Source organism: Chenopodium album, chromosome 9, assembly GCF_948465745.1.
Source record: "Chenopodium album chromosome 9, dcCheAlbu1.1, whole genome shotgun sequence".
Classification (NCBI taxonomy): domain Eukaryota; kingdom Viridiplantae; phylum Streptophyta; class Magnoliopsida; order Caryophyllales; family Amaranthaceae; genus Chenopodium; species Chenopodium album.
The window spans coordinates 2,434,310-2,459,789 of record NC_137842.1 but is presented as its reverse complement, the minus strand read 5'-3'; the positions used below and the strand labels follow the sequence as shown (position 1 = coordinate 2,459,789).

Below are 25,480 nucleotides of genomic sequence, written 5' to 3'. Positions count from 1 at the left end.
TTGAAGACAGGAACAATTATTGATTCAGACAACCACATTTTGAAAATATAGCTATGTGTTATTTTCTTAAATCCAATAAATTAATTAAACAATGTGAACACAGTACATATCCAAAACTTAACGTTAAAAAAGTTGACTTTGTAAAGGTTAAGAGGGAGTTGTGCCCATTCAACGCAGCATACATCAAATAATCAAAAACACAAAATCCAAAAGTGGTCGCATCGTCCGAAGATGAAGAAGGAAATCTACAAGGCAGCAGTAAGAGGAGACGTAAAGTTCCTCAACGAAGCCAAGGCCAAAGACGTGGAAGCCGCGGCGGCTGTCTACTACGACGATGATCTCCTTGGGCTGACACACCATAAAAATAATATCATCCATGTAGCTGCCGAACACGGGCAGCTTGATTTCATCAAGGCGGCTCTGGAATGCTTTCCAGCAGCCGCTGATCGAAGAAAGCTTATATGCGGGACAAACTCCGATCAAGATACACCTCTTCATATGGCCGCCAAGCAAGATACTCAAACAATAGCTGAGTACCTAATTATCTCCTACAATCAGATTCCTTGTCTGGAAGGTGATGATGATGAAAGGGTGGTGGCGTCGACAACAAAGTCACCCTGGAGGGCTCAGAATAAGCAGGGTAACACCCCACTTCATGTGGCATTGATGAATGGAGGCAAAAGTATTCAAGTTGCGGCTTACTTGCTTGGGGTTGACTCTGAAGTCGCCTCTTACAGTAACAAACGAAAACAAACACCACTTCATGTTGCAGTCCAATATAATAACGAAGGTGCGTTACTTTTTTAAATTAATCCTTTTTTTTTTTCAATAAAAACGTAACTTTCTTGCTCCGCAAATTTTAAATTATTTAATCCGTACTTGGCTCTGTAAATTTTGAATTATTTACGCCGTACTTGGCTCCGTAAATTTTGAGGATCTGTTTTGAATTTTGAACTTTTTTATTTTGAAACAAAATCTGAACTTATTTACTCCATATTACGTTCACTTTTACGTTCTTCACATATTACACTTTGATTAGAATTTGTGATTTATAGCTATTATAAAACATAGTCAATCGAAATATTGTTTTCTTTCCAAAAAAAAAAAAAAAAAATTAAGATCTTATTTAAAATCGTTTTAATATATACTAGATTATCCCTCGTACGATGCACGATTTAACAAAAACAAATAGTGTAAAACTTGTATATACAATGAATCTTTTCAATTTTGTTCTAAATTCATTGAATGAAGATTTCTTGAAAGGAATACAGTTTGAATATTTCAGGAATTTATGGACGTTGGAATATTAATGTTAAGGAATAGAGGAGAGGGAATGATAGATTTTTAGATCAAAAGAAAGGAATACAGTTGCTATTCAATAAACTATACTCCGATTTCTAAGATAAAAGTTATTGAAAGATTTTACTTAGCTTGTTTACGAAGTATCACACACAAAAAAAAAAAAGGGAAATTATCAATGGTACACCTAAGTTTCGAGTGTTTATCAATTGCACACCTACTTAAGTATTGTTTATCAGCGGTACACCCAAGGTTTCACACACTCTTTTACAGTACCCACTCCGTTAAACAAACACTAATCCTAGGTTAATTTTGGCTATTTTCAATTTTTTTAAACTTAAAAAACTCTAACAATATACTCTCTTCGTTTCTTTTTACTCGCATCAAAGAGGGGAAGGACGAAATCCTAGGCAAAAGATTTTAAGGGGATAGATTAAAGGGAGGGGCATGTGATTAGGAGAGATAAAAAGGGAGGGAAAAGGAGTGGACCCACTAGCAAGTGGGTGCATGTGACTAAAATTTTGGAGGCTAATTCTTTTAGGCTCCAAATTTTGTTTTGCCACCAAAAATTTCATGAAAATTTCAAAAGCTTTTCAAATCAAATTCAAACAAAAAATTTAAACCATAAGCTCCCTTTAAAAGGAGCAACCTGTTTCATTCTCCACCATTTTTCATCAACGTTTCAAAAGGTATTGGGGAGGGGGGGTGGTGGGAATTCGAATTGTTCACATAAATTACAAAAAACCATCATTATCTAGAATTAGTCCTAATTCCTAATTGCTGAGTTAGTAGTAGCAGCATTAGTGAATTTGTACAGAATTAGGCTCCACTGAAAGCTCCCCAAAAAAAGGCAAGTCACCTCCACTTCATCACCTACCATCAAATCTGCAAAAAAAAAAAAAAAAAAAAAAAAAAAAAAAAAAGAAAAAAAAAAGAAAAAAGGGACTCATGGAAGAAATTGATGATAATTTTTTCAATATCAACCAACTGCTCATGGAGCAGGACATAGAGATGGAAGAATTTTCCATTAATTCACAATCTAGGCCACGGTCAGATTCTCAAGAATCATCTCAACAGGAACAGAGTCAAGAAACTCAGACAGGGGACTCAGAAATAGAGGAAGAGCAGGACAATCATGCTGTCAACAATGGGAGGCAAAGCAGAGAACTAAGCATTCAACAGAAAAGACAGATTGTTGATGATATTATGCTAAATATGGAAGGGGACTCACTCCCAAGAGGAATGCCAACCTCTTTAGCAAACAAACATCATGTACACAAATCTACTAAAAGCAGGTGGCTTAAAGAAATCAAAAAACACATGCAACTGGGAGAAGCAGTGGGTGTCAGAACCAAGAAGTTAGGCAAAACAGGAAGGAAGCCTATTGAGTACTCTAATGCGTGGCTTATGTCTGTGCCACTGTACAAGTGAACAACAAACAGAAGCTATGGTGCAGCTCTGAATATGAGCCATGTGGTGATACATAGGTTGAAAAAAGGGCACACTCAGGGCAGTGTCAGCTACCAACCACCCAACACTAAAAGATAATCACAAGATTACAGGGCTCAAGTGGGTTCTACAACACATACATCCAGTTCCAAGTGAGGGAGACCCTTCATTCATGGATATGCAACATCATATCCACATTGATGAGAAGTGGTTCTACTTGAACCCAAAGACAAGGACTGTTTATCTCACACCAAATGAGGAGGTTCCATACAGAGCACTGCAGTAAAAAAAAGGTTTAAATTGAAGGCTATGTTCATGGGAATGGTTGGAAAACCCTTAAATGCACAAGATGGGACTCTGTTACACTCAAGGCAGTATGGTCTCTTCCCCTTTGTAAAGCAAGAAAGGGCTAAAAAGAAAAGCAAAAACAGAGAGGCAGACACAATGGAAAATAAGGCCATTCAAAGTGTCAACAAAGATGCAATTATGGACATGATTGTAGACAAAATCATTCCAACAATACATGCAGAATGGCCACCACAATTATCAAAGAATATAATCATACAATGGGACAATGCTAGGCCACATCAAGTTCCTACAGATGAAGAGTTTTTGGCTGCCACTCAAGCTAATGGGTTTAACATTTAATTTGTTTTCCAACCTGCACAATCCCCAGACCTTAATGTGTTGGACCTTGGTTTATTCAAGGCTATACAGTCCATACAGTACTAGTCATTCCCAACAAACTTGGATGAACTAATAATTGAGAAGGCGGCAGAGGCATTTGAGATGTTTGATCCAACACTTAACATGTATACTTGGATCACATTACAGTCTTCCATGATTAAGGTGTTGGAAAAACAAGGTGGGAACAAATTTAACCTACCACAGATGGAAAAGGCAAGGTAAGTCAAAAAGGGGACTTTGGAAGATATTTTGAAGGTAGACAAGAAGCTTATTGCTGACACAGTGGAGTACCTGAACACCCTTTTTGTCCCAACCACAGCCCCTCAACCACAGAATGAAGAGATGGAAGTGGATGTAGATTGATGATGATACAAGTAAGTAGGTGTTGAAGACAGAAGTGGGGAGAAGACACAACTTTTTGTAAGTGACTAACAACTTTTTGCAGAGGAGGACACAAGTGACAAGATATTCAAGATCAGAGACTGCCACACATAACCATTAACACTAAAACTTGAGTTTTTTTGTTTGTTTTTGTAATGGTTAGGTGTCTTTTGTTAAATAGAGTAGGTAGGTAGTCATGACAATGTAGTGAATATGGATTAGTGCTTATGTACACTCATCAATTTTTTGGCCAAATGAAGTGAAAGAGTTAACATGATTTCAAGGTGTGCATTTATGGCTGGGTCAGTGTGTCTAATTTCCATCAGATGGGAATGGATTAACCATATTAGCAACCACTAGAAGGCACCTCAACAACATCTTTTAAAAAAAATGTTGGAGCATCCTTCCATAATGGGCTTAAGTCATAAGAGTCCTTTCAATTCATCATTTGGAAATTGATACAAATATGATGTAAGGTAGGTGGGGGGGACTCAATGCATCAAAAAGGTACTCCATTTAACTACTAGCCAACAATACAATCAGCAAAGGGGACTCCATTTAACAATCAGCCAACAATACAAGCATACATCAAACCAGAGTACCCCTAGGCCTATTCCACAAACTTTAGGGTCATCATCCATACATCACAACACTTCCAAGTTGCATGAGTATACACTCAAATCAACAAGCATCCAACACACATCCAACACATCAACTACAACTCATACCAACCAGCAGTGAGGGACTCATAGCAAGCTTAATCAATTAAAGACAGAGAACAAACATAATCACAGCAACCAACATAAATAACATCACCCACCATGCTCAAAATCATTAAACAGGGACAACCATAAGCAACAACCAACAGTAACAACATGAATCAGGCTCAATCAGAGCAACCAAAAGCAACAAATTTATCCAACAAAACCACAGCAAGCAACACAATCAACTTTAGTGAACAACATCAAACTTATACCCAAAAACAGAAGCATAAATCACTAAAAGGGACTCAAATCTAAGCAAAAATCAAGCAATTAGGGTTTAGTAATAGTTACGCTGCAAGATCAGAGATTTGGTGAGAAGTCATGAGGGTACTTGTCCCTCAGATAAGCCAAGTAGCAGGGATCCCAGTCACTGTAGTCATCCCTCCAGACAGATCTACGCCTCTTCTTTCCACGAGGTGAAGCACCACTGCCTGAAGCCTTCTCAGGGATGTCCTTCTCCGATTCAGCTTTTTTTGGGCTTCCCTTAAACCCATCATCAGCATCCACCACTTCTCCACTAGCAGCAGGGAGAACAACAACCACCGACACCGGAACTTCTACAGTCTCCACTGGATCTGTCTCCACAGCCTTTTTCTCACTCGTCGTCGCAGGAGATGTACTCCACCAACTTTGCCCCGATCTTACCTCCCGAGTACTTTGAAAATGACGCAGAGCAACGACGAACTGGTTTCATGATTCCAGTTCTTCGTTGAGAGTGATAACGAGTGAAAGTGCTCTAATCTTTCTTAGAAAGCTCAGGGGACTCTTTTGCTGCTTTTTTGGAACTCATTTTCTCAGAAATCGCAAAGAAATTGCAGTTAGGGTTTCACAGAGAAGAAGGAAGAGAGAGAACAGAGAACGAAGATGAGAGAGAAACGAGGAAAATGGAGTAGATCTAGGGTTTATGGTGTTCATCTGGAGAATTCTCCAGAAGAAGGAGAGTCTGGGCACCATAGTCGAAGAGAATTGAATGATCTTCGTTCAATTCTGGTAGTTGAGAGGGTGGATGATTTCTAATGAAATCAGAATGGGGTGGGTAATTTTTGGTGGGAATGGTTAGATTAGTTTAGATTTAGTTAGTTAGATTAAGAGTTTAATAAGTAGAGATTAGGAAAAATTAGAAAAGGTTTTAAAAAAAGGGTAAAACTGTCATTTTACCATTAAAAACCTACCATAAAAGGAAATAAAAAAAAAATTGTTGCAAGTAATGTGTACCGGCTAAATATGGTAATTGTTGCGAGTAAAAAGAAATAGGATTGGAAGGGGTTTGTGGTTCATTGCATTGATTGTCAACAACATAATTCTAATTTAAAATGCTGAAATGAAAATTCATTGTCAAAAGCTACTAGAGAGGAAACCCATGCTGAAATGAAAATTGATTATCAAAAGCTACTAGAAGTAGACATTCAGAAGCAAAAAAAAAAAAAAAAAAAAAGAAGAAGACGAAGAAGAAAGGGAAAAGGGAAATTCGAGATGAAGGAGAAGAGTAAGCTGCAAAAGAGGGGGGAAACTTATATATACAGTTAGAGTAGGTGGGTGGGTTAGTTTAAAAAAAAAAGAAGGAAAGTAAAGAGGAAAAAAAGGAGGGAGTTTTTGAGTTAACAAAAATCAAAAATATCCAAAATTAACCTAGGATTAATGTTTTTTTTAACGGAATAGGTATTGTAGAAAAGAGTGTGAAACCTTGGGTGTACCACTGATAAACAATAGTTAATATGTGTACCATTGATAAACGCTCGAACCTTGGGTGTACCATTGATAATTTCCCAAAAAAAAAGTTATACAAAAAAATGACATCATCAGTGGTTTTAGGCAAGAAAAAATTTCTTAAGAAAGCGACACATATACAATTTTGAAAAGAGATGATTTCAGCAATGTTTTGTTTTAGTATAAGTTAATAGATTTTATCAATATATATCCCCTTTTATAAATTTACAATGTCAAGAATTAGAGATATTAATCATAAACATAATGCGTTGGCATTTTTTTTAAAAAAAAAATATATAAATAATGCCTTTGCAAATATGATAATAGAATGGTATCAACTAAATAAAAGCGGAGGTAGTACCTTTCACGCTATTCACTTGTTTCACTTTGACTAACTTTGATGATTTATGTTTAAGTAAAAATATAGTCATGTGAGATTTTATTAATTTCGTCTCGATTGATACTGTATTAATATCCATATATTATTCATAATTTTTACATATTAGTAATTAAAGATAGTAGCAATTAAAATAATTCATTGGTAAGCGTGAAAAGAGAAATAATGTTGCAATAAAAAAAACTCGAGGATGTATATATTTAACAATTATCATTATAAAACTTAAAAACGTGCATGATTATGTTTACTTTGTGTATAAATTAAACACATTGATCAGAGTATTGTATGTAAATAATGTAACGTCCAACATTTTGGTGAAAAGTGTTATTTTATAAAAATGTTCAACTGGCGATAATAACTTGAATTATAAAATAAAAAAGAAAAATACACTTTAATAATCCCAACTATTGCCGATTTACTTTTAATAATCTCAACTAAGGTTTATTTTTTAATAATCCTAACTATGCTATGAATTTGCTTCCATTAGACCCAGCCGATCAACACCAAGTCAATGCACTACTACAAAAAGCGTGTTTTCTGGACGCTTTTTAGGCCTTTTTTCGACGCTAAAAAGCGTCGAAAATTTATTTCTCGACGCTGCTAAAAAGCGTCGAAAATACGTGAGTCGAAAATTTTCGGGGACCCAAAAAAGCGTCGAGAATATCGACGCTTTTTTGTGTCCTAATTAATATACGAAGCGTCGAAAATTACGTATTTCGCGCATTATCCCAAATGTGTGTAGTTTTTTAGCGACGCTTTTACCTGTCCACATACTCAAATTTAGCGACGCTTTTGTTGTCTTGTGTTTATTCGTGTCAGCCTATGGTATGGCGGGAAACTATTTGAAATTTGAAAATGTGCAAATATGTAGACATTAAAAAGCGTCCAGAATTTTTTTAAGCTTTTTTTTTCCTTTTATTAAATTATTACCATCATACATACATTATAGTTATTTAAATTTATCATAAATTAAATTAAATTAATAACATTAAAATAAAAAAAATATTCTATATAACTAGATTAAAAAAAAAAGAATAATTAATCAACAATAATAAGAGTACGTAGTTAATTACCAAATTTATAAAAGAAAACATCAACACAATTATTTTTTATATAAAAAAAAATGTCGCATATTATAGTAGCTTGTCCCTAAATAAATACATCACTAATATAAGACTAAAAACCAAAATAGATAGATGATGGCCTTATAGACGATATAGTCGCTTGTTGATGCTCAAGTATCCCGGCCTATTCTCTTGTTGCACCAACATTGCCTTTTCCAATCTTCAAAAAAAAAAAATACAAAGTATAAATTAGTACATTACACAATATAGGCTCAAGATTCAACATGTTGTATATTATTTAAACATAGAATTGTAAGTTAAACATAGAAATGTAAATGAACATTTTTTTTTCTTTTCTTTTTTTTTTTTTTTTAATGTTACGCTAGTACTAAGGTTACATTACCCAAAGGGTGGACAGGGTACTAATGCTCGTATTGGGATTTGTACTGATATACTTGTATTTCCCCAAGGTTGGTATAAAATTTTACTCTCAGGGTGACACTTCTCCACCTCTTGCTCCTTCCTTAACCACACCGCAGTAGCAGCCGCCGCCATCGCCAACTACCTCTTCAATTTCATAGGCAACTCTTACAGAGTTACAGGACACATTTGCAACATAAAAGATTCCTCGGAATATTTGACATTTTTTTTCAATTTTCTGAACATGAACACTGCATCATTCTTGACTAAAATGTACTACAATTCACAGGTAAAGAGTAAAAAAAAACCTTAGTGAATAAATCAGAAATCTGAAGCAAATCTCGGGCATAATAGAAATCCAACAAGTTTCAAATCAAGTATATTCAAGATTACACGAGCAATCTTTAGTCTTTCTAAGTATCTTAGGCAAAGTCCATGGAACAGGGATTTAGTCCACCCTGCCAGTGGAAACAACCAACCCAAGGTGTGCAATGAGAGCAACAATAGACTAATTTCAACAAACCAAAAAAAAAAAAAAAGAAGAGACCAATTTAACAAAGGATACTTCTATCAGGTTTATATTGATAAAACCCGCTCACATAATTAAGCATGAGACTGCTATGGGGAGAACATCTTCTTTTTTTTTTTTTTTTTTTTTTTTGACAGGAAGCAACTGATATTATAATTTAGGAAGCCTCCAAAGCAACAACAGCAAAAACCATGGGGGGACCTCGTCAGTCCACACCCTCACATCCTCAAAGTCACTACTAGAGTTTGCAAGCAAATGTGCAACTCTATTACCTGTTCTTCTCATAAACGAGAAGTCCAGGCTGGTAAACAAGCAATAAAGAGAAAAAAATGTCATTCAAGATAATTCCCAAGGCGTTGCAAACACGAGTTCTGTGCTTCAACTTCTAGGGAACATCTTATTTAAAAGATACGGAGTGCTACATCAGTAATCTGATGTTTGGGGACAGAATTTTCTATTAAGAACTATTTCCATTGTGAAAGTAAAGCGCATATAAATCACCTAAATCCAAGTTAATTTGACTTGCTTGCTACTTTAACTACCAAATTCCTTTCACATGTAAGAAGCCAAAGTCCAAAATTGCCCTAGGACTAGGTTAGAAGGTCAGAAGGTCATATTGATACTATAATTGTTACTATAATACTCCATGCTCAGAAGGTCAGAAGTAATATTGATAAATATCCTACCTTCTTAAGAACTAAGAATGTGACTGAAAAGAGCTGCATTCAAGAAGTCACTAAATTTCTATGTCAACCTCTGGTTATAATAATAGATTAAAGATTAGCACTAACATTAAGTTTATCATCCCTACAACACCACTAGTATAAGAGCATGCACATCTAATCTAATAACAGATTAAAAGCTACAAACCATTAAAAAAAGGCATTAAAAGTTTAAAAGATGTTGTGAAATAAAGATAAAAGACAAATCTTACTTTATCCTATTCTAACATACATAAAATCATGCACATCTAATCAACCATACACACAATCACACAATAACAAATAAGTAATAATTGTATTAGTAGTACTACTACTAGGATTATGATAACCAATTTTGGAGCTTAAAGTTTCAAAATTCATAGCTGCCTGAATATTAGAAATTAATGAGCGATAGGCCAGGAATATATCAAGTGTAAGACAATAATCTACTTCGTAATCGTGGATTTTTTGCAGGTCGATTCTAGATAGATGGTCTATATATAGCTGCTCCTAATTCAATTGCTTCACCAATAGCTGGTGTCTAGCCTCAAATCTGATCCAACAGAAGGGAATTTTAGATAAAGATCATACATAAACAAAGAAACCAGATCATTAATATTGATAGCAAGGTATATAAAAGCTAAGAATAAATAATTTATAATAAAAGCAACAAGATATCATATCTCGCACGCACCCCACCTAGTCACCTACTCCTTATCCTATCTACCATCACCACAAATAATTAAGAACAACACCAAAGTAGAAGCCACCATTCATCCATGACAAGGAGTCAGATTTTATTTTATTCCTTTGTACGTAGTTGTGGTTTAAAAAGGGAACAAAAATTTGAGATTAGCATGCAAGCTTATACATACGTTACATCACAGTCAGGTATTCTAGTATTATTGAGGACCAAGGGATACTCCAATTGCAAACATACAGTATTAATCATGTTCTACAACTACATTTCAGCAGTTTTTGAGCTCAAAATTGCAACACTCTTAAGTGCAAAGCAATAAACGTCAATCATGAAACTCCAGCAGGAAATAACATGAGATTTAATTCAAAATTCAGGGTATAAGGTCTTAAACAGAACAAATAAACTATATCTGCATCAAACTTGTAAAGAAGCAATGAATCATGTAAAATGATACATGAACCAGAAAATCTCCATCTATCAAACAAATGTAGGTCATACCATCTCAATTATACCTACTGCTCCTGCTCAACACTATACAAAAATATGAACAAACCAGCCTAAAGACTTGTCTAATGAGTACAAAACGTCAATTTATATATTATACTCTTTCATAATTAAAGATTCACTATAAGTTCTCTAATGTAACCTTTATAAAAATAAGTACCTGCATGAGATCACAAGATCGTTCACCATATTGACGGTTATATAATTCAATCCTCCCTATAATATTTGCAACTTCTGGATTAGCCCTTTGCTCCCGGGAAGATTCAGTAGGTATTAACAAACTAATGGGACGACGACACAAAGGACATAAGCATGGTCGCAGTGCTGATGCATGATCCCAAACTCGTAAAATACACCCCCTGTATTGTTAATAAAACATGAATCAGTCAATAATAGCACTTGCTTGCAAACATGCCAAAAAATAACCATACATCATATGCTACACTAACAATACTTCCTCAACTAGTACACCAACACTAAATCTGAGACATCTATTTGCTTAGCAAATCTTAATCATCTATTGCTTGCTTGACAAGAGTGAAAAACTCAACATATTATACATTTAGGCCTGTTTATAGTTACAACTTCCAAGCAATCACATTATTAATACACTTGGTCATAAAAATCATAAGTGTTTTCAACAGACAATTACAAGAGCAGAAATATACAATCGCAGAGCATCCATTCACCATAAATACTGCTTTGTATGATACCAATATAGCAGATTTGCACAAGATAAACTAAATAGAACAATAATTCACAAAATTTACAATAATTTGCAAATAGCTAAACCTAATAATATACAATAGATAAAAAAAAAAGCAACGGAAATTCAATTACCTATCTCTATAGTCCAACCTCTTAAACTGCAATAGAGGCTCAAAGTTGTGAAGAATATTTCTGACAACGAAATTGGTTATACAAACCTTAGGCTTTAAAATTGAATTCGAACAATAAACATGTATTTATTTATGGGCATTGTAAACTGATATAAAATCGATGAAACCTATATAAACAGAAATTAGAGAAAACCTTTAAAATAGAAAAATCAAAACATGAAATTAAAGAATCACCAGAAAACAAATCAAAACGAGTGAAGCTAAGAGTAAACTACATAAATTAGAAGACAAACAAAAATGGATTGTCGATCGACTTCAACAATTAGAATCGAAAATCTAGATGTGGAAAAAAAATTGCACTTGCTTGAAATTCCTTGAGAAGTAGAAATCTTGTGAAGACAGAATAATTCATTAATTTTTGTAAGTAGATATTGAATTTTGAAGCAAAGAATGGGAAGAAGTTGAGTAGTGACTAGAGCGAGAGAGAGAATAGAGAAGATGAGAGGGGCGGCAGTTGAAAATAGTAAGATTGAAAAGCGATAACCCTAAGCTGCAACGTATTATCACGTGCAGGGCATGTGATTATGTTTCTCGACGCGGAAAATAGACGAGAAAGTCAAAGGACGCTTAAAAGCGTCGAAAAAAGACGAAACTCTTAATTTAACTGTGACGGTCTTCCATAGTGTCGAAGGTAAAGCGTCGAGAATACAAGCATTTTGTAGTAGTGATGACTTGTTGTAACAGGTAACCAATACACGTGTCAGCATGTGATTAGTCCAAAATTAAAAAATAAAAAGAAATAAATATACTTTAAACCCTAATAACCACCACCCCTCCTCTCCAGCCACTACGAAACGTCACAGCCAACCCCCATCTCGTCGGAAAGCAGTCGGCCATCCCATCCCAACCCCAAAAACCACCCTAGCTAGCCCACACTCACCCCAAACCACCCATCCTCCTCAAAAACAGCAGCAGCCACCGTAATGTGGCAACCAAAGCAGCGGCAGCCATCGCAATGGGGAAACCAAAACAACAGCAACCACCGCAATGGCGCAATTGTAGCAGCAGCCACCGCAATAGAGCAACCAAAGCAGCGGAAGCCACCATAATGGCGAAACCAAAGCAGCGGCAACCACCGTAATGGCGCAACCAAAGCAGCGGCAACCACCGTAATGGCGCAACCAAAGCAGTGGCAACCACCCAATGGCGCACCAAAGCAGTGTCAGCCACCACAATGACGCACCAAAGCAGCGGCAGCCACTAGAATTGCAATGGCGCAACTAATTTTGATTGAAAACTACCGTAATGGGGCAATCAATTTCGATTGAAACCCAAAAATCCCACCAATTTCGCAGCAATTTTGGCATCAATATAATTTCGTACTAACTCGCACAACAACCACCATATATTAATACCCATATCTGGTTCGCCATTTCCAGAGGGTTATGGTGGTGGCCGGCCGGTTTTTGGTTGGCTGTGGGTGGTTGAAAATTTCACGCAGTGGGGGTTAGCTGGGATAAGTTTTGGTTTTTTTTTTTTTTTAATTATTTTAAAATTTTTTTAAATTAGGCCAATCATGTGTTGACATGTGGCATTTAATTTTTTTTTTTGTAACCATTTCAGCAGGTAATCGGTTTTTGGGTCTATTGGAGACAAAGTTCATAGTTAGGATTATTAATAAAATAAACCTTAACTGGGATTATTAGAAGTAAATCAGTAATAGTTGAGATTATTAAAATGTATTTTTCCTAATAAAAATTCATATAGTTTAAGCTCTAACAAATGAAAGTTCAATCAATAGAAGACAACGTCCCATATGAGGTATTTAGCTAGGACCGGAATATAATACAAGGAGAAAACCATATTTAAATAACACTTTTAAATAAAAATATGAAGGTTAAATCAGATAAAAGAGAAAATCTATTAGAAGTCCTTAAATGGTAATGGACTAATGGTACTCAAACTAACATTTCAATTTAAGTCCACTTCAATACCTTAATAAAATTTATAGCCCTTCTCAAACATTTGATATATAATCATTTACAATGTCTTAATATTTCTTTTATAATTTATTAAGGTAATCCTTCTTTTTTTTTCATATATATAAATTTAGTAGTACTATTAAAAAAAAAAAAAAAAAAAAAAAGAGAGTATAAAGTGGATATTGTGTCTTTTGAGGCAGACCCAGGCAATCAACTTGATTGATGAATTTTCGGCAATAAGTGGCTTTTGTGCGCCCCCTTGCCAAATAAATTAATTTTATATTACAGTTTGGTTTTGAAGATACTAACTTCTGTTTATTAAAATTTCTTTTTTTTAAAAAAAAATTTATAAAAATCTTCTCCAATCTTCCATCGAAGACACCACCATAGTCATCAATCTCACCATCACTCCGACCACCATCCGAAACCCATCACAGCCACCACCACCACCATCATCTGTACGCCTTCCGCCGAACAAACCCAGATTGCCTTCCTCTTCGTCATATTCTTTAGTTCCTCTTGTCGTCCTTTTCTTCTTCTTCCCATCGTCCTCTTCTTCTTCCCGCCGCCCTCCTCTTCTTCCCCAACAATGGCCGCTTTGCGGCGAAACTAAAAGACACCCTACTTGAATAGATTGTAAATTAAGGCCATATCAACCCTTTAGGGAAAGCCTATCATTTGCGGCAACATTTTGAACTTCCATAGGTGGTGGTGCCATGGAGAAAGAAGTAGTTTCTATGTTTGGGTTTTTGTTTAGGATTTCGAATTAGGGAAAGTGATGAAGTTCTCTGAACGATTTCTCATGACGGAAGGTAATGACAATTAATATCAACGTTTGCACAAGCTGACCAAACTACCCTTACTAATATGACTGAAAAGACGAAATTGACCCATGATTTGCACAAACTGTAAATCAGCCTGATTGACTTGTATTTCCTCGTGTCTTTTTCTAAAGTTGTTTAAAAACATCGATATAGTGTTACAAGTACTACTCGGTTAATTTTTAGTTATGATCAATAAAAGGGTATTATTTGTGAGATATAAAAATTCATTTGTTACTAAAAAGAAACGAGGGATCTTTTTTTTTTTTTTTAAAAAAAAAAAAAAAGGGGAGCATTTAGTTTTATGTGAATCATGTATTCATGTAATGGAAGCATGAATTAATAAAAGTAGAAAATTTTCTCATCATAAAAGAAATACCACCGAAGTAGGAAGATTAAAAAATCGAGCCAAATCAGCCAATACTTTCAAACTAAATCCTATTCATGATGTTTTTGGCGGCCCTTTAACGAAAGTTTTATGTTGTAGGTTCTAAAGCATCAATGACAAAAGTGATGAACACACTTAATGGCTTAGGGGCATCAACAAACTATACAAAAAGCCATTTTGAAGAAGACTCATTTTCCTTGATAGTGTTGCTATTAAAATCTGCACCAGAAGTATGCTGCTTACCTGATGAAGGTGGAATGACCCCTCTTATTAGAGCGGCACTCAACTCTTACTTACGAGCAGTTGAAGCCATAATCGACTATTGTCCGGAGTCTGTAGAGATATGTGATTTAAAGGGTAGATCTATCTTGCACCACGTAAAATTGCCCACTTTTTTAGATGCTAGGAAATTTCTGAGTACCCCTGAAATTTGTGCTTTAATGGATCGACAAGACGAAGATGGTTACACACCATTGCATATAGCAATAATGAATTGCGACTCCTATACGGTGAAAGCTATGATTGAGCGCAATGCCAACTTTGCTATTAAAAATAAAGAGGGTACTTCGCCTGCAGCTCTAATTCATTCCGAATCAAGCTCCTTCCTCGATAAAGTGGTAAGAAATAATGTAGATGTAACACCTAATATTCAATTACTTATAATTCCAATATTTGACTTTTGCTTTTGGTAATTACAATACATCTTGCACATAATTTTGAAAAAAAAAGAAGCATAAAAACATTTTTGGCTCCGGTTTTTTTTTTTTAATTTGCTAGAGCAAATAATTTGTACCGCTTTGATTCAATCTAAGAACCACAACAAACAGTCACTTTTTGCAATAAGGGGAATTAAGGGTTATAAGGGGGCTATGGAGAAATTGGGGGAAAAAAATAATTGAAAATGAGTCTTTAAAATTAAACGTCTCTTATTAAATGCAATAATTCGACAAAAGGTAGATTTTTACAACATTAATTGTTTTATAAGGTAGTTTCTTACAGCATCTGCTGTTTAAAAGGTAGTTCATTACAATATTTTTTTAATAAGGTGATTTTTCACAAAAACTGACTTGTATACGGTAGTTCTTCACAAAAAGTCCTTGTTATAATGTGGTTAATATTGCATTGTTTTTCTTGCAGAAAGTAGACTTCAAGAAATGTTGTACCAACCAGGATGATCTCATGGCCAAAAACCTCTATGAAGCCGTCAGTTGTAGCAAGTGGGAACTCTTAAGACGAACACTAAAAGTGGCTGATACAGAGAAGCATTTTCTAACTAGACTTCCAGACGGCAACAACATTGTTCATGTAGCAGTGGAGAATTGCCCCAATGATTGGTTTGGTGAATTTTGTGATAACTCAAATGAAGAATCATCACAAGAAATGTTCATTTTGGAAGCTCTAAATAAGTTCCCCATTCTTTCTTGTCAAACAAACTTTTACGGCGAAACACCCATACATCTTACAACGAGCAAACGAATGTTCAAGCCTGATGGGATGCCCTTTACACTCTTGAAGCAACATCTCCAACATATAAAAAACCAAATACGTTGTTACCCCTTACCTCCTTGGGAAGCAAAAGATACCGACGGTAATAGCCTCCTTCACCTAGCACTAAAATGGAACAGGTTTGAATTTGCAAAATTCATAGTAGAAGAGCTAGATGCAAAATTAGTTGCTGAGATCAACAATTCCAAGGAAACTCCACTTCATATGCTATGTCGCTACGGTTCACGCAAGAGTAAGTCTAAAGTCTAATCTTTCTTTTCTATGTATTGACATTAGTTTTGATGTTTAAAATATGTATGTATGCACTCCACCTAATTAAGGAGGAAATACAAGTTAATCTTTATAATTGACATAATATGTTAATTACAAGGGTAAAGTCGACACTTTCATAGAATTAATTGGGATATATGTTTGTAAATTTACTGGAATGTCCGATAGTTTAGCTTAGCTTCTTCCTTCCTTTTTTCTCTTTTTTTAGTACTTTCTCTCTCCTCCCTCCTCTAACTCATGGACCCTAAAAATTTGTAGAGATACTTCCCATATACCCTAAATTAAAACATCCCAAGAGTCCATTATTCGGGTAGGTAAAACCATCCAATATGCCTTTTAAAATGTATAGAACTTGAGTCGGTTTATACAAGTAGATGTTTGACATTAGAGCTGGAAGGTAAGAAAAACTTATACAGTACTATTTATATGTAGATGATGAAGCTCGAACTTATGATCTCGAGCTGGTAGTAGTATGTAGTTTTGAATTTGTACGTACAATAGTGTTTTAACTCCTACTATAGTAGATACTAGATAGTTAGTAAAATTTATCATATCCTAACTTGTTGCTTTGTTTTGTGGTTTATTAATCTTCTTAAAACAGCAAAAGTAGAAAAAAGAGACGATGATATGGTGGACTTGTTAATTAAAAAAGATGTCTCAACAGTGTATTTATGCGATGCTGATGGCTTCACACCTTTGTTGAGGGCAGTTCAGAGTCATCGACTAAAGATAGCTGCAAGAATACTACACCATTGTCCTCAGTCGATAAAACAGTATGACTCTCAATTTGGTAGGGGCATATTTCACTTCATCTCATTTAATCGAAAAGATGATATGATCCAAGATTTTTGTGAAATTCCACAAAAGAAACATCTCATGACATGCTGTGATCATAACTTCAACACACCATATCTTGCTATAGAGCAACGTCGATTTGGCACGATCAAGATTTTGATGGAACACCTTAATGACACTATAAACTATAGAGCACTAAACGCAAACGGCAAGACAGTTATCAATGTGCTAGCCTCACTACAAAACACTCCTCGTTGGGTAAGTATAATTCATATCATTCTGTATTTAATTTGAATTTGATTCAAAATCACGAGAAAATAAAAGTTTATTTATATCTTGACAAATAAATTTTAGAGGAGTAGCTTTTTAGCCTTATTAAGTGATTAACTATCTTCTCTTCAACTAATGCGAGACTACACTTATATGTGTTGATACTTGAGAGCTCTATTATTCAACAAATAATTTGTCTAGTTAGTCTCCTATCCTCTTAAAACACATAGAGTGGAGTTATATAAATTAAAGGTTCGACAATGACTTTTAATCTTGACACATATGACATATGTATTAAATTTGGAAATTTATAAAGAACCCCAAAAAGTTGGAGCTTTCTAAAAAATACTTTCATTAACTTTTTTTTTTTTTTTTTTTAATTAAAAGTTGTAATGGTCATGTTTTAATCTCCAAAAAACAGAAAAAAAAAAAAAAAAAAAAAAAAGGACAAATCTTGATTTTTGGAGATCGAAATATGACCATTATAGAAGAGATAGAAGAACATAAGGATGGATAGGAAGACAGTTAAATTGAAGTAGAAGTGGGGCCTAATAAAAGAAGGAAAATTTAACCGATTTGTTAATTTGGTGGTGCTATTTAAAATTTTAAGAAACCTTAAAGGTTTAATTTTAAAAATTAAGACTATTAAGTTAATGGAGATATTTTTCAAAAAGTCACAACTTTTTGGGGGTTCTTCACAAAATTCCATTAAATTTCTCTAATCTTACTTTAATTAGCAAATTAAACCTATGATACAATGCTTAAAAAGATATGTTTAGAGATGAAGAATAAATAGATAAGAAACATGCGAATTGAAATATATGGATTGTACCTTGAACATAAGAATGGATGAGAAGACAATTAAATTTTGCGTTCTTCTATTTCAATTTGTACAACTTATTGTACCTTGAGCATGATACAATAGACAAAATTTCTTTTTGATGATTATACTTTAGAAGGTACAATTAATTTTTGATAATTATCCTCCTCTGCTCCACTAAGGCAGTAACAATCTAAAGACTAGCTGGGTCGTTTAATGAAACCCACTATTTATCTTTATTTTTCTTCGTGTTATTTAAGTATTAGATATAAGCCCGGCGATGCACGGTTCTAGTAAATTTTTTTTATTAATTTAAGCTTTTTTTTATATCAAGATCATTCATTAGATATTTGGATAAAATTACTAATATCATAAGATAATTTTTTTTTTTATTTTAACACTAAAGTTATCTTTCGTAGGTTTATTTATTTTATGTGGCGCTTGAATTTAAAATCTCAAACCTCATTCTTTAATTTTGCTTAAGTGACAATTTAATTTTTTTAAAAATATATGGCAAATCATTTTATTTATTGGTTAAAATAAGTCCTTTGCAAATTCGTTTTTTTATATACTTGTTCAGTTCCAAAAATGTTAGTCTCATCTAGATTAACTATTAAAAAAATTAGGGGGAATCTTCTAAATTTCTCTCTATATATAAGGAAAAACATATAGTGATATGAGATTTAGTTTTATTCGTTTCGATAACTACATTATTAATATCTAATTTTTATAATATTTGCTAGGGAGATTAAAGATATTTACGATCAAAGATTTACATTCATATATATAAAAAAGATAATTATTAGTTTTTTAAATAATTTAAATTTTAATTGTTCACTATTCGTTATTTTTACCTAGGTGGCAAAATTCTTAAATCTTATTCGTCGTCACTTTTTCTTAGGTGGCGAGTGAATTTTTTAATTCTAAAACAAATTATTAATCTAAAATTTCATTGGTCAAAATAATACCTTTTCTTAAGTGGCGTTCCAAATGCTCTCCGAAAATGCCTACTTTATTTATATATATTAGATTAGATTATTGGTGATTTGGTTCTATATTTTGTTGCAGTTCCAAGAGTTCCTCTCATCGAAATGGATAGACCTACCAGGAGTAGTTGGGACTGGTAGGAGTATATATGGTATTCATCACTCGGATTTGAAGGAGTATATGGGCAAACTAGGCTTGGTGGCTGCGTTGTTGACAACAATAACATTTACAGCAGCATTCACAGTCCCTGGTGGTTACAATAGTAATAATGGAACTCCGATTTTGGCAAAGAGGGTAGCATTTCAGGTATTCATGTTCGCAAATGTAGTAGGCCTGTGCAGCTCTGTCATGGTATTATCCTGCCTTATTTGGTTTTTGAACTCTGGCCAAGTTGAGAACGAAGGCTCAACGCTTGTGGATCTAAGTATTGGTTTACTCCAGCTAGCGTTTAGCACGACTCTCATTGCTTTCATGAGTGGTGTGTATGCAACAGCAATCGACGACATACATCATTTAGCAATCTTCACCTGTGTGCTGTGCAGTGTAGTTTTCCTATTGATGAGGAAACGCTTAATCTTGGATTTCTTGGTGCCATAGTTTTGCGTCGTATACTTTTTTTTACACTTGTGCACTATTTGTCTGACGGCTTGCAGTAAATGGGTTGCTCGTAGCCTGGCATCTAGGATCAAAGGAATAATAAGATGTAATGGAGGCCAACAACCATCCGCAAGTTAAAGCCATTTGATCCTTAATTATGTTTGTATCAATTAACAGTCATCAAAGGAAAACCATTTGTAAGACAAGCCATTTGATCATTGTGTTTGTATCAATAAATAGTTCCAATAATTAATGCGTACGTAGGTTTGATTTCAACTTCTATATGAGATCTACATATACTAGTATCTTGCTGTTGGAATATATACTTCAAATTGTTAGTGGTTAGTTAACTCCTATGTAATTAGTTTGTGTTAGTGGAGTCATAAAAGTTACGAGTAGTGCATTTAGTGGGTTAATGTTAGCCAGATTGATGGTCATGGAATCATGTTCCTTAACTTTATATATATATATATAAAATTATAAGGACTTATGTCTCAAGTCCGTGTCATAATTGATGTCCAAGAAGTTGCATGAGGGTGAACTGATGAGAAGAATGGAGAAATGAAGCTGAAGTGATTCCTAACTGATGAGAAGCAGTATTAACCCGAGTTATTACTGTATCAGAGAAAGGTGAGGTGTTAAAGGACCAACTCAACCAAAATCTTAAGCTGATGGTTGAGGCCCAGGAATATGTTTTATACTCTATCACTCCCCCTCACACGAGAGCCCGTTTGAACTAGAAGTGTGGATGCAATATGGGCCCTCCTCATACCCAGCGCTTAATATTCCACTTGAAAGTGGAGGGTGGATGAGTTTCGAACCCGTGACCTTTGTGTCACGTTGGCTCTGATACCATGTTAAAGGACCAACTCAACTAAAAGCTTAAGCTGATGGTTGAGGCCCGGGAATATGTTTTATACTCTATCATAAAGAAGTTTTCAAAGACTCAAGCTTTGTTTATCTGGTTTTCCAATTTGGAACCAGAGAGTTTTCATTGATATGCTCTACTATTGAAAATTGAAATACATTAAAAAAAAACCCTGGCGGCAACAAGGCCCAAAGGGCTTATATACATGTATTCTAAGAAAACCTACATAGCTGTACAAAGAGAAAAAAAGGAAGAAAAAATCATGTGAACAAATCACATGTTACAAATACATATAGTAACAAATATTTACAGCACACAGCAAGCAAAATAAACAGAGCAAAATATGGGAGGAGCATCACATGATTTTCAATATGCCCCCCTCAAGTTGGATCCAAGGGAACGAGGCCCAACTTGAAGGATAAGTGTTTGTGCTGCTGTTCACTAAGTGACTTGGTCATCAAATCTGCTAATTGAAGAAAGGATCTCACATGTAAAACCTTGAGAGTTCCACCCTGTATGCGATCCCTGACATAATGGCAATCCACATCAAGATGTTTAGTTCTTTCATGAAAGATAGGATTGTGAGCAAGATGAAGGGCTGATCGATTATCGCAGAACATGTCAATTGGTTTCTCTACATCAAACCCAATCTCCTCCAATAAATGTATTAACCATTCAATCTCACTAGTTGTCTGAGACATACATCTGTACTCCGCTTCAGTAGACGATTTAGACACTGTCTTTTGCTTCTTTGTCTTCCAAGAAACCAAGCATCCTCCTAAAAATGCACAGTACCCGGTTAAGGACTTAGCACTATAAGCACAAGCACCCCAATCTGAGTCGCAAAAGGCTGACACTTTCATGTTTGTTTCTGCAGGATAATATAGACCCCAATTCATTGTCCCAGCAAGATATTTGATTACATGAATTGCTGCTTTCAAATGTGGCTTTCTTGGCGATTGCATATATTGACTTAATTGTTGTACGCTATATGATATATCTGGTCTCGTAATATTCAGATACAATAGTTTTACAACAATTCGTCTATAAATTTCTGGATCTTCAATCAATTTTCCTTGCTCAATAGACAATTTGATTCCCTTTGGAAATGGAAATTTTGTAGGTTTACATCCTTCCATTCCAGTAGATTTCAAAATGTCTAAAATGTATTTTCTTTGGTTCATGACTGTTCCTTTTGCGTTCCTCGAAACTTCTATTCCAAGAAAATATCTCATTTCACCTAAATCCTTAATGGTGAAAGCTTCATTCAATCCCTTCTTCACTCTCATTATCTCATCTTCATCATCTCCACTAATTAGAAGATCATCTACATACACCAAGATCAAGGTTTGTTCCCATTTTCCTTCTTTGAGAATAATGAATAATCTTTCTTGCTTTGCTTGTATCCTTTCTCTAAGAAATATTTTGTAAGCTCAATATTCCATTGCCTTGATGCTTGTTTAAGGCCATAGATGCTCTTCTTTAATCTACATACCTCACCTTCTTTTGCCTCTGTATAACCTCTAGGCGGCTTCATGTATACTTCTTCATCTAGATAACCGTGCAAAAAAGCATTGTTTATGTCAAAATGGTGTAACTTCCAATTAAGCTTTGTAGCAAGAGCCACAAGAGTTCTCACTGTACTGAGCTTGGCTACAGGTGAAAAGGTGTGCTTGTAATCCTTTCCTTTTACCTGCTTATCTCCTCTAGCTACTAATCTAGCTTTCAACCTTTCAATTTCACCATTTGGTTTAAATTTGATTTTATATACCCATTTTGAATCGATTACTGTTTTTCCTGGTGGTAACTTTTCCAAATCCCACGTATGATTGTTCTCCATTGCCTTTAGTTCTTGTTCCATTGCCTTTACCCATTCGGGATCCTTGGATGCCTCGCCATAGTGCGCTGGTTCCTTCACTAAGAGAACATTGTTTAAAGAAGCAATGTAATCTTGTGAATACATTTTCGAATCTGTTAACTTCGCTGAGATCAAGTTTGCGGACAGATCACGATTTCTTTTCCCTGGTATGTCTGTTATATAATCAATGAATTTCCTTGGTAAAATAGAATTTCTACTTGACCTTCTCTCACCTCCTTCTTCTTGATTTACTTGCTCCATGGGAACCTCTTCTGTTAGCTCTGCTGTAAGCTCTGGATCATCATCATTATCAGCATTCAAATTATTGTCAATCTCCTCCCGCTCCAAAAAATCGATCTCATCTTCAATCTCTAATAGATTTTTTCTGAGACCTCTCACAACACCATTATCTTCATTTGTAATTAAAAAGGGAAATATATTTTCTTTAAAAACAACATCTCTACTCACGAATATTTTTCTGCTTTCAAGTTCCAGTAACTTATACCCCTTTTGATTGTAAGGGTATCCCAACATAATACACCTTAATCCTCTTGGAGCAAACTTGTCTCCCGGCTTCCTATGCGGGCTTGCATAGCACAAACTTCCAACGACTCTCAAATGGGCATACTCTGGTTCTTTCTTCATGAGCCTGTAATATGGTGTTTCCCATTTAATCACTGCACTTGGCAGTAAATTAATTAGGTGAGTAGCTGCCAGAATGCATTCACCCCATAAATATGTAGGTAGGCCTGCATGTAATTTCAATGCTATAGCTGTTTCAAGCAAGAATCTGTGCTTTCTCTCAACCCTTACGTTCTGTTGAGGCACTCCTTCAACACTTCTTTGATGTATGATTCCTTTATCAGCTAGAATCTTCCCACATTCATTCTGAAAAATTTCGGTTCCATTATCGCTCCTCAAAATCTTAACTGAGGTTTTAAATTGATTCTCTACATGAGCTAGGAAATTGCAAATGACATATTTCACCTGTTCTTTATTTGACAGCAAATGTGTCCATGTTGCCCTACTGTAATAATCTACAATCATTAGAAAATAACTTGCTCCTGTAATAGATTTAGTCCTATAAGGACCCCACAAATCAACATGTATTAAATCAAATATGCTTGCAGCTATTGATTTGCTGGGAGCAAAAGGAAGCTTATGATGCTTCGCTACAGAACAAGTGTCACAAAAGTACTCCTTTAAATCACTACATTTGCAAAAATTCAAATGTTGGATCTTAGACGCAGAAACATGTCCAAGTCTAGCATGCATCAAGTCTAAATTTACTACTTTATTACATTTCTTCATCTCTTCTTTCTTCATGCTAACTTCCTGCATTCCTGTCTTCTCTTCATTCATCACTAGCTTATACAGGTCATTCTCATTCTTCCCAAACTTTACATTCTGATCAGTGGAAGGGTCCTGTAACGAACAAGCATCCATATCTATCAAATAACAGTCTTAAATCTGTCTTTTCAACCAATTTTCCGACAGACAACAAGTTATGTTTGAAGTCATCGACATACAACACATCATTAAAGACCACATTAGGATTTATCCTCACACTTCCAATTTCAGAGACAACTTTAATGGTGCCATCAGGAAGGCCTACCCTAATTCTTTTATCTAGAGTTTTTAAATTGTGCAAAATATTTTTGTTCCATGTCATGTGGTCACTAGCACCTGAATCTATCAACCAAGTATTCTCAGATGAATTTTTTTCATTATTTACTACATTAATAACTGTAATCTTACCAGCAAAATTGCTCTGCCTGCTCATACCTCAACTCCTTTCTTCTTCTCTTCCAATGCTTTCATCACTTCTTGAACCACGTCAGCAATGAAGGTATTGTCTGACTTCATTCCATTTGACTCTCTGGATTCAAGTGATGGATTGTCATTCACAACAACATTTACGTCTGCAAGGATATTTGATGCTAGCCTTTGAGTCGATTTTCCCTTGCCACTCTTGAACCATTCCGGATATCCCAACAATTTAAAACATTCATCCTTCACATGTCCTCTCATTCCACAATGCTCACATTTCTTGGCTTGCTTCTCAAGCCTCATTTTCTTGTAATCCTTCTTTTGGAAGTTCTCAATGGCCCCAAAGCTTTGGTTATGTCTGTTTGCAGCCAATGCACTAAAATTAGAACCTACATTGTTCATCTCCCCGGTAAGCTACTTTTGCCTCTCCACCTGAAGTACCAAATTGTAGGCTTTGTTCACTGGGATGAGAGGTTCAACGCTCAAGAAATTGCTCTTCATCTGGTCATATCCAGAATTGAGTCCCATAAGAAACTTCATGAGTTTGTTGTTCTGCTGCATTTCGAATACTTTCTTCACTACATTACATGTGCATTTGCTCATTGCACCACATGCACACTCTGGTAATTCCTCCAGTTCCTCAATCTGGTCCCACAGATCTTTCAGTTTGCAATAATAATCTCCCACTGGAAGATTGTTTTGTTCGAGTTCCCAGAGTTCCTTTTTGAGTTGAAATAGCTGTGGAGCGTTTGTTTGCCCATATCTCTCAACTATTTCTTCCCACAGCTGCTTGGTGGACTGCATCGTCACTAGGCTACTCGCAATTTCAGGTTTCATGGTAGCCAACAACCATGAACTTACCATGTAATCACATCTCGTCCATTTCTGGATTTCATCTGGTCCCTGTGAAGGCTTAGGGTGCTTACCATCAAGAAAGGCCAGTTTGTTCTTAGCTCCTAGAGCAATTCTCACACTTCTACTCCACTTTAAGAAGTTATTGCCATCAAGCATGATGTTCCCAAGCGGTGTTGAAGCGCTTTCATTTACAGCAATAAAAAGAGGATCCTTGTATGGATTCAAATTGTTGGTTGTGTTTGGGTCACCCAT

The 25,480-nt window shown here is 35.2% G+C and overlaps 2 protein-coding genes and 2 long non-coding RNA genes across 4 annotated transcripts; 1 reads left to right on the top strand and 3 right to left on the bottom strand.

The window, feature by feature from the left end:
- The first annotated feature begins 231 nt into the window (after positions 1-231).
- LOC145559278 (uncharacterized) lies at positions 232-807 on the top strand. Its single transcript, XM_081620708.1, has one exon. The coding sequence runs from the start codon at positions 232-234 to the stop codon at positions 805-807; it is 576 nt and encodes a 191-aa protein (XP_081476834.1).
- Positions 808-7,779: 6,972 nt separating this feature from the next.
- On the bottom strand, positions 7,780-10,957 carry LOC145559372 (uncharacterized). Its single transcript, XR_014092701.1, has 2 exons — positions 10,763-10,957; positions 7,780-7,968 (listed from the first exon to the last, which is right to left on the bottom strand). It is a non-coding gene; the product is annotated as an uncharacterized LOC145559372 (long non-coding RNA).
- Positions 10,958-11,265: 308 nt separating this feature from the next.
- Positions 11,266-12,018, bottom strand: LOC145559373 (uncharacterized). The gene is made up of 2 exons (XR_014092702.1): positions 11,806-12,018; positions 11,266-11,502 (listed from the first exon to the last, which is right to left on the bottom strand). It is a non-coding gene; the product is annotated as an uncharacterized LOC145559373 (long non-coding RNA).
- A 12,769-nt stretch (positions 12,019-24,787) lies between these two features.
- On the bottom strand, positions 24,788-25,480 carry LOC145559277 (uncharacterized). The gene has a single exon (XM_081620707.1). It carries the CDS (start codon positions 25,478-25,480, stop codon positions 24,788-24,790), a length of 693 nt encoding a protein of 230 aa, XP_081476833.1.

Coding starts and splice junctions, on each gene's coding strand:
- LOC145559277 (XM_081620707.1), bottom strand. CDS start 25,480: ATGGGTGACCCAAACACAACCAACAATTTGAATCCATACAAGGATCCT.
- LOC145559278 (XM_081620708.1), top strand. CDS start 232: ATGAAGAAGGAAATCTACAAGGCAGCAGTAAGAGGAGACGTAAAGTTC.